This window comes from Rhincodon typus, unplaced genomic scaffold (genome assembly GCF_021869965.1).
Source record: "Rhincodon typus isolate 14 unplaced genomic scaffold, sRhiTyp1.1 hic_rhity00006137, whole genome shotgun sequence".
Classification (NCBI taxonomy): domain Eukaryota; kingdom Metazoa; phylum Chordata; class Chondrichthyes; order Orectolobiformes; family Rhincodontidae; genus Rhincodon; species Rhincodon typus.
In genome coordinates this window covers 1-10,288 of record NW_025971775.1, presented here as the reverse complement: position 1 = coordinate 10,288, position 10,288 = coordinate 1, and the positions used below count along the sequence as shown (strand labels likewise).

General features: G+C 41.2%; 1 protein-coding gene across 1 annotated transcript; it reads right to left on the bottom strand.

Moving 5' to 3' along the window:
- Positions 1-338: 338 nt before the first annotated feature.
- On the bottom strand, positions 339-9,444 carry LOC125482124 (dedicator of cytokinesis protein 2-like; the record flags this gene model as incomplete). The annotated part of the gene is made up of 3 exons (XM_048594122.1): positions 339-423; positions 4,874-4,955; positions 9,303-9,444. Coding segments are annotated over 3 exons (309 nt in total), but the record flags the coding sequence as incomplete, so codon positions are not given.
- Between the last annotated feature and the right edge of the window lie 844 nt (positions 9,445-10,288).

Genomic DNA, 10,288 nt, shown 5'->3' with positions numbered 1-10,288 from the left:
GTGTTCATCCAGCTCTACACCTTGTTATCTTACACTTAGGAGTAAGGCCACTTTCTTTCTAATGAGATAGATAAAAACTTTGGAGTTTTTCTTTCTGTGTCACCACTGATGACGGTAAAAATGCTTTTGAAAAATTATAAATACATGACCTGCTGCCCCCAATAGCAAGGAGCAAATAATTTTCTCTTTCCATTTCCCTTTGCAGTGGTTTGTTCGCAGTATTTAATCTTCCCACTCACACTGCAAAGAGAAGCTTCTCTTCAGTTTGAATAATTACAACAATATTGGTCCTTGCTGTTCTCTCTGTTTGAAGGTAATAAAATAAATATATGTCTTACGGCAAATTCATTGTCTGGATCCACTGTTCCCTTCCGGACTGGTCGTGAGTATTGAAACTTGTGCACATAATTTGCCTTGTAGAAACTGGGAGAATCAAAGAAATAAAATGACTCACACAATGGTACGTCCTGGAGTAACGTACAGCTAGGCTTGATTTATCCTCTCTGTTAACAAGGTGGTTTAGCTTAATGAGTATGTGGTTTCTATTTAACCATAGCTAGACCACTGATAAAAGGGTAAGTCTATTGCAAGTTGACTACTCATGTCAATAGTTCTCTTGTGTAGGGGTAGACATCACAAATGATATCTCCCCCTTCTAATCATAAGGACAACAAATGGGAGCATTCACAATTTACCCATTTACAATGCAGTTAGGTATTGTAAATTGGCATACTTATAAAGTCGTCCTTTAATGTGGAAGTAAATACACTGAATAGAGTTAGTGACTCCCTTAGTCTAGGGGAAATTATAGCAAATATTGGACACTCACTTATCAACCCTTCAAAGACGATTTGGTACTTTTAAAGTGAGCGAAAGAACATTATGGGTGGGAATAGATGAATATTATGGAATCCTCTTTGAGGCCAATGCATTCTTGGAGAACTTATAGGCTATCATGTAGAGGTTGTACAGGACATTTGTGAGACCTCTTCTGGAGCACTGTGTCCAGTTCTGGTCACCCAGTTATAGGAAGGGTATTATTAAGATGGAGATGATTCAGAAAAAGATTTACCAGGATGTTGCCAGGTGTGTTTGAATTATAAAGAGAGGTTGATGGGTGGGACATTTTTCACTGGAATGTAGGGGGTTGACGGGTGATCTTATAGAGGTTTATAAAATCATTAGGGGTAAAGGTAAGGTGAATGTCCGGGGGTGTCTTTTCCCTAGGATGGGGAATTTCAAGACCAGGAGACATATTTTTCAGGTGAGAGGAGGGACATTTAACAAAAGATATGAAGGGCAACTTTCCTGCACAGGTATTGGTTTGTGTGTGGAATGTACTTCCAGAGGAAGTGGTTGATGCGGGTACAGTTACAAGGTTTAAAAGACATTAGATAAGTTCATTAATAAGAAATGTTTTGGAGGGATATGGGCCAAGCACAGGCAGGTGGGACTAGTTTAGTTTGGGATTATAGTCGGCATGGACTGGTTGGATTGAAGGGTCTGTTTCCGTGCTGTATGGCTCTATGACTGTACTACCCAATGACTTTAATAGCAAAAACTAAGCAGAGTGGGTAGAGTTCAGAAAGGATTGCTTTTTTTAAATGAGTTAAGCCATGACTGGGCTTTGTAGAGTGTGTCGTGTCTCATTCACTGATGTCATATCATTACTCCAAAGGAATTTAGGGCCAGGAGACTCACAGAACAGGAAAGAGGTGACTTTGAATTTTATTAATTCAGCCATTTTTAACTTACCAGTTTGGAAGTCTGAAGTCATGAGAAAATGTGATAAAATCACAATGGAATAGACATGATGCTGCATCCACAAAATGAAGAATTAGATTATGTCAAGCTCCTATTTCTCCCTGAATTAGAATCAGTGTTTTAACTCACAGCTCCAATTCTATGTTCATACTGTAGCTGTAGAGTCACTGTGTCCAATTCAGATGATATGTTAATGTTGTTGTTCAGCTACATCCACAGTGCTCCACTGTTCTGATAACTAGAGTATTTAAACAGCAGAGCATGGGCATCACTGTCATTTATTCAAGAGATGGTGGCATCACTGGCTAAGCCAGCTTTAATGCCCATCCCAGACAGCCATTGCTGTGTGTCTGGAGTCACATGGTAGTCCAGGTCAGGTAAGAATGGCAGTTTCCTTCTCTACAGGACAGTACTGAACCAGATGGGTTTCTCCCAGATTCAAATACCATCATCTGCTGTGGCAGGATTCAAACCTGTGATCTCTGGTTTAACAGTCCAGTGATAATACCACGAGGCTGCTACCTCCCCAGCACAAGAAAGAGCCTAAAAAGCAGTGGAACGGGACAAACATAGCATCAATCTGTTGAACATTAATGGTATTGACACCTGAGATGCTCTGTGTGGAGTTTGCACATTCTCCCTGCGTCTGTGTGGGCTTCCTCCAGGTGCTCTGGTTTCCTCCCACAGTCCAAAAATGTGCACGTTAGGTGGATTGGCCAGGCTAAGTTGTCATAGTGTGCAGGCTAGGTGGGTTAGCCATGGGAAATGCAGGATTACAGGGATGGGGCGGGTCTGGGTGGGATGCTGTTTGGCGGGTCAGTGTGTACTTGAATGGCCTCCTTCTGCACTGGAGGGATTCTAAGTGCAGTATTCGGACCACCATGCTCTTCATAATCTCTTCAGCATGACAACAGTGACTTCTGCATTTTTAAAAAAAATCTCGACACAGCCACAATAAACTGTGCAAAACAGAAATAACACTTGCACCTTCCCGAGATCTTGCCTATTATTGTCAAATAGCTAGGGTTCTAAAGTACAGATTATAGAGTGGGCAGAAGGTGGCAGTGGAGGCTTAGAAGTTCAAACCATTCCTTGGTGAAAGAGTGTTCCTTGGTGAAAGAGTGTTCTGCACACATGGTTAAGCTGGTCTGTTTCAGCAGGGCTTGAGAAAAAAACAGTCAGCCCATATTGTGAACCCAGCAAAGAAGTCCCACACAGAAAGCTGGCCTTCCATGGAATAGCATAGAAGAGGGGAGGTCATATTATCACGAGATTACTAATCCAGAGACCCAGGTGAAGTTCCTGGTTTCAAGACCGGCAAATGGTGGAATTTGAATTCATTAAAAATCTGGAATTAAGAATTTAATGATGACTGTGAAAACACTGTCAAAGTGGAAAAAATCCATCTGGTTCAAAATGTCCTTTAGGAAAGGAAATTGCCATCCTTACCTCGTGCGGCCTGCAAGTGAATCCAGACCCATGGCAATGTGGCGGACTCTTAACTGTCCTCTGGGCAATTAGGGATGGGCAATAAATGCTGGCCTAGCCAGCAATGCCCACATTCCATGAATGAATAAAAAACAAAAAACCATTGAATAGATTTAACACCCTCTTTAGTTACACTAATAAACCAACTCCATAGAATCCCTACAGTGTGGAAGCAGGCCATTTGGCTCATCAAGTCCACACTGACCCTCCAAAGAACATCACACACAGACCTACACCCCTATCCTGTCCCCATAACTCTACATTTTCCATGGCTAATCCACTTAGCCTGCAGTTCGCTGGACATTATGGGCAATTTAGCATGACCAATCCACCTAACCTGCACATCTTTGGACTGTGGGAGGAAACCAGAGCACCTGGAGGAAGCCTATCCAGACACAAGGAGAATGTGCAAACTCCATACAGACAGTCAACCAAAGGTACAGTCAAACGTGGGTCCCTGGCTCTGAGGCAGCAGTGCTAATGTCTGAACCACTGTGCTGCCCTCCAGCTTTAAACAGAACCATGAAAGAGTCAGCTAAATGCAGTACAGAGCACTGCTTCAAGCAATGGCCAAATCTAGGTGCGTGTGTCCCTAACGCATAGCAGTTTTTGATCAGTCTTCAAGGCAATATTAGACTGTCAAGCTAAGGATTCACTGAAAACAAGACATTCTTATGGAATACTTCATGAAGGCAGGAAGCCCCAAAGGACTTTATAGCCAATGAAGCACTTTTGAAGTACAGCTGCTGGACACATGGTGACAAATCTACACACAGCAATGAGCAGTAATGGATTAAATTACTAAATCATCTGATTTACATGCTTTTTGGCATTTAAATATAGTTTAACAAACTGGTTTTCTTTCACATAGTAGATTTTTTACATCCATTTGAGAGGACAGAGAGTGCTTTGCTTTAAGCTGATAGATTATAGACTGAATGACTGCAATAGTGTTGTTATTCCTCTACATAAGTGTCCATAGGAATGCTGGCTCGGGCCACAGTTCAAAACTAGCTCATAAACTCTGAGCTTTCTCTCTCACAAAAGTGAGGAAGATTGTTGGACCATGGAATATTTAAGGCAGGCTATTCAATAGTAATTAGCCCACATCAAAAACAAAGCCCAGCTATGTACTGAATAGTTTGCTCCATCTCGCAAATACAATGGATCTCAAATCCAACATTATACCTGCCTTTATTCAATGAATGGGGCCTTTATTCTTTACCCACTGACTGAATCCACTCCATCCTCATGAAAATCTCCTTTTCTCTTCTCATAGGCAGTAAGAAGATACAAGGAAGATAACTGTATTGCAACTCCAGTTCAAATGCACTGTTAGAAGATTCAGAAACGGAGCTTCAGAGAGGTGTAAATCAGTAAACCTGCCAAGGCTGTGTCATAAACGGTGGGACAATGGTCAAGACAGGATGTATGGTTAAAACTAATGAATTAAGTCACAAACCCATTTCGAGATTCTGTGAGGACTAATATGAACTAAAATCAGCATATCTCAATCTAAATTAATGGCAGCTAAACAGGCTGGTGATCAGTAAGGCAGATATAGGCCCCAAGCAACCCGTGCACCATATTAGGAGCAGCATAGTGCTGAGATCATACTTACTTTATGACTTGATCCGGCACTGGCTTGTCCTTGAAACGGGATGGTTCCTCCAGGACTGGCTGGACAGTGAAACATTGAATGACTGTTCAGAGATTAAGGATCTTGAAAGTAGTATGTAAATCATTGTAATTGCAACAGCAGGTCAGAGACTGAGGAATCTGCTGTAAATCACTCTCCTCCTGATCCCCCAAAGACTCCTTATCACCTACAAAGCACAAATGAGGAAAGTGATAGAATACTTCCCATTTGCCTGGATGAGTGTAGCTCCAACAACACTCAAGAAGCTTAATGCCAACTAGGACAAAGCAAATAGCTTGTATGACATCCCATCCACCTTAAACATTTAATCTACCCACCATCAGCATGCAGCGACAGCAGTATGTACTGTCTATCAGATGTTCTGTAGCAAGTTACCAAACCTCTATCAACAGCACCTTCCAAACCCACAACCTTGATGATTCATTAGAACAGAGGCATCCTAAACACCACCACTTGTATTTTCCCTTCCAAGTTACACCACAGCCCAAGTTGGAACTATATTGCTGTTCCTTCACTGATGATGATCAAAATCCTGGAACTCCCTTCCTAACAATGCTGAGTGGACCTACACTGAAAGGACTGCAGCAGTTAAAGAAGGTGACACACCACCACTTCTCAAGGGCAATTAGGGATGGGCAACAAACTGCTGGCCTTGCCAACAGTACCCACATCCTGTGAATGAATAAAGGAAAGGCCTTTCTCGTCATTTCTGCTGTGGGGATTGGGAGTTGCATAGTGGACATTCAACTCAGTGTTTACCACTGAATCTATATCCGGCTGTGTAATTTAGAGCTCCAGTCAATGTTTATAAAACTCTGCTAGATCGGGTTTGTGGACCAGCGTGCACCGTTACTTTGTCCAAAATACAAGAATGTTCTCTAAATGTGTCTTGACTGTTCTCAGGAGATACGTTTGTTACCAACAAGCTCAAACTGTTTGCCAATAAAATAATGGAACTGAGTTAACCCATGGCAGGGTCAGGAGAGCAGTTCTTCAAGATGGTGTAGGAATTATGGATTCTGGAGTGGCAGATGTCTCACTGAAGAACAGGAGCTCCTCACTCATACTGCAACATTATAGGCTAAAACCCAATGGAGTAAAATCATCCTCAAAGAAGGAGCAACGAGACACTTTTTCATGCAAGATGCTGTTAAACGGCATTGTTTAAGTGTGTCAGGCAGAGTCCCTCTTTCATTTAGAGCAGAGGTAGTTAGTTTTGGTAACTGTCTCAGATTTGTTTGGACTTTGGTGAATGGAATGCATCCCTTTGATGTACGCACTCTCTATTTTGTAATAATTCTTTCTCTACACGTAAGTGCAGTGGCTTGAATAGACCATTGTAGAGTTGGATTCTCTACCTCTTCTGATTTATATATTTTGGGCATATAGCTCACATTCCATTGATATTATTGATTGCTCCTCTTCGCTGGTTTGCAATATCTAATATTGATTCTAAGCAGATTCTTCAACGTCTTTCAGCACCATCCTGAAATATTTAAACATGATTCATGGAGTATTAAGCCATTTTTGCTTTACTTTACATTTGACTCCATTAAATTCAATCATCCACTGTTTTGCCCGACCCAACTCATTCTTTAATATCTAAGCTACCTCTTCCCATTCTGTTCTTCCTCCTTGTTCACTCTCCACATGTTGAACTGAATTTCTGAATTCAGACCATGGAGTAATAAACAGTATGACTCCAACACCAAGGCCTGTGGCATCCTACACAGAGGATCCTCCAAATCCAGTGTCCAGAGAAGTGATCTATTCAACAGCATCCTCTTCCAAGATAACTTAGAGTCATAGAATCATACAGCACAGAAACAGAGCCTTCAGTTCAACCAGTCCACGCCGGCCATGTTCCCAAACTGAACTAGTTTCACCTGCCTGCATCTCAAGACAGTGAAAGTGTTCAAAAGAATAGACATAGAGAAAAATGATTCCACTTGTGAAGAAAACCCAAGTTGTGGAAGAGCCATGAACATAAGATAACCACAAATAAAACAAATAAAGAAATCAGGAGAAACTCCTGAATCCAGAGAGTGGTTAGAATGTGGAACTCATTGCTACAGGAAGTAGTTGAGGCCAATAGCCTGTAATAAGAAGCTAAATAAACGGATGAGGAAGGACTGAATATGCTGAGAGGGTTAAATGAAGAGGACTGGGAAGAGACTCAATTGAGCATAAACATGGTTTTGGAGTATTGGCATTACATTCTGTTATGCTATGTAAATGTTAGGGGGACAACACTGTCTGAGAATTGCCACTGTTTGTTTTTCTATCATATTATTTCCTTCCACTCCTCTGTGGAAGTAGAGGGGATATCACAGCCTGTACTTGATGTCAGGTTACTCAGGATAGCCGTACTAGGAAAGCTGAACTAAACAGCAAACTGGACCTTCCTCGCCAAGCCAGCAGATACAGTCAGTGCCCAGCAAACCACTCATCACAACCATTATTATTGCAGAATTCCCTGAAACAGTGCAGCTCTTCCACATCATTAAGCAGCTTGGTTCCTGCTCAGCTAGTTACAACTAACTGGAATTTAACAGCCACTAAAAACATTGATCTCATCCGCATGAATAGCACTGCAACAAGTCATTGAACGCACTGTAAGGACTGAGGCCAATTTTCTTCTGTCCAATGTATTGCAGCCTCCCTCACATTCTACCTCACGGTGATCCGTACCTCACAATATCAAACAGTGTCTTGGCCTATAGTGCTTGCCCCAAAATGTGTGGAGTGTGACACACAGTTCCGTACCTGCAGTTCCCTGCATGGTTGAAGGAATAATTTCAATCATCTCCATTGTTGGGAAATGACCAATTGTAGCTTGCCCACTGCAAATGAAAATATACAGTAAAACCAAGGGACCTATCATAATAGGCTCTGAGTCCAATCACTTTCTGTTTGGCAGCTGGAATATTCCTATATCCCGATAGCATTTGCTTTCCCAACTTATCTTGGATAGAAGGACACTGATTCTTGATTAAGTTTAATATTTCCCCTTCACTAGGATGGCAAAAAAAGACTTTAATTGTTAATTGAGGGATAACAAGGTGTAGAGCTGGATGAACACAGCAGGCCAAGCAGCATCAGAGGAGCAGGAAAGCTGATGTTTCGGGTTTAGATCCTTCTTCAGAATTTTAATTGTTAACTTTAATTGTTAAGCTCGTTTACATATCCATGTGAACTGCTGTGGACCGTCACATTGAATGTTGCACAGAATCTAAAACATAAGAATCAGGACATTAGATACAAGCAGCCAAAGCTGTTGTTTGTATTCCTCTTCAGCCTTCCCGCACTTTGAATATCTCTTCCCACGTGCAACATCCCTTCCTTTCTCCTGCAACCATATTACTATGCTACTTTCTTTCTCAAATATCCAACAAGGGTGCCCTTAAATGCATTCAAGGCATCAGTTTAACTGCTCCAAATTCTCTGTGTAAAATTATTTTTTTGATATACTAACCGTTATCTTATATACTTGTTCAGACTGATTCACAAGTTGTAGTTTACTGTGAGTGCCAATAGTTGTGTTCCTACTAATGCATTGGCAGTAATCAGTAATCAGCACTTTTCTAACCTGAACGATATTGTGCCTATTACAATCATATTGAGTGGAACATGTTGTACGCAGACAAACTGAATATTAATCCAAATTCTGTAAGATTTAGGTCGAAATGCTTTTGCAATATTTTCCACAAATGTTATGATTAAAGTATATTTTAACAAAACAAATTTTTCTGATCTGAATGAAGCTGACAGCACATAAGGCAAGGCATGTACCTGCAGTATTTGCTGAATGAGCACAGAGTTCCACATCTGCACTTAAGCATGGAATCCTCCTCACAGGACTGGAATCAAACGGAGAAGTTGGTGCGTCTAATGTGTTGAGCTCTGGATTGTCTGCTTGCTAAAAGGCAATCATTAGCTAAATGGCAGTGTTACTTACTTGGTGGTTGTCTTATTTCCACAATGCTGGACTTTTTATTTCTCTATTTTCTAAGATCTTGTGACTGAAGAAGCTTGTACCCAGGTATCTTTGTATCTAAGATAGCGCTGTAAATAGTGATTTATAAACTTTCCACTGTGCTCATTTGAGTACCTGTGACAATAAAACTAATTGTACTCTATCCTATTCTGTTCTATTCTATTCTATTCCTCTTTATGAGATTTTAATCAAGTGCTCCCTTTAGGGAAGACTTTTTCACTCTCTATTTTGGTTCACAATGTATATCACAGTACAGTTGAACAACAGCATCAATAGTAATGAGATAAACAGGTTACATGAACTTCTTGCCATGAAAATGCCCAATACTGGGTAAAGGACAGATGTGACCCAACCACTGATGCAACTTATGACGTCATCTACACCAAAGGATACATTGTCCTGGGGAATTTTTGATGTTGCTTGCAGGGGCTGATGTCGTGTTCATTCTCACTGCATTTGGAAACTCAGTCATCAGCTGTCCTTGAAAATCTTCTCTCCGCTCATATTCCTTGCCCCGGTAGATGAACACCTTGTTCTGTTGTTGAAGACAAAAAAAGAGACATTTCCTGGAGCCGTCTTTTTGCTGGTTGGTTGTGCAAAATGGCTTTGGTCAGTCTTAGTCCAATTCCTAGCAGGCAGCAGAACAACTCCTAAATCAGCATTAATTAACATCTCATCAGCAATCACACTCAGAGTACTGAAGGTGGAGAATGAAAAAATGTCCCATTCAAACTGTAACAGAAAAGGCTTACATTTATATAACACTTTCATAACTTCAAAATATCTCAAAGTAATATGCAATCAATGAGATTTAGTTCCTGCATGATGTTGACAAATGCAGCATTTAATTTACATGCAGTAAAGTCCCACAAAGAGCAATGAGCTAAATGACCAAATGAAGTGCTTACAAACAAGGTTTTAAAACTGAGAAGTCAGGGCAGTAAAAGTTTATTTCCTGAGGTTGAGGAATCGTCTGTTAAATCTCTTCTTTTCTGCTCCAGTGAAAACTGTTCGAGCATCTCAAGTCCACTCTGATCTGTAGTATTCTGTTTCTGGAACCATCCTGATAAACCTATGCGGAGATAGTAAGAACTGCAGATGCTGGAGTCAGAGACAACACAGTGTGAAGCTGGAGGAACACAACAGGTCAGACAGCATCAGAGGACTAGGAAAGTTGACGTTTTTGGTTGGGACCCTTCTTCAGAAAAGGGTCCCGACCCGAAATGTCAACATTCCTGCTCCTCTGATGCTGCCTGACCTGCTGTGTTCCTCCAGTCCACACTGTGTTGTCTCTGATAAACATATGCTGTGTCAGAGATAGTAGGAACTGCAGATGCTGGAGAATCTGAGATAACAAGGTGTAGAGCTGGATGAACACA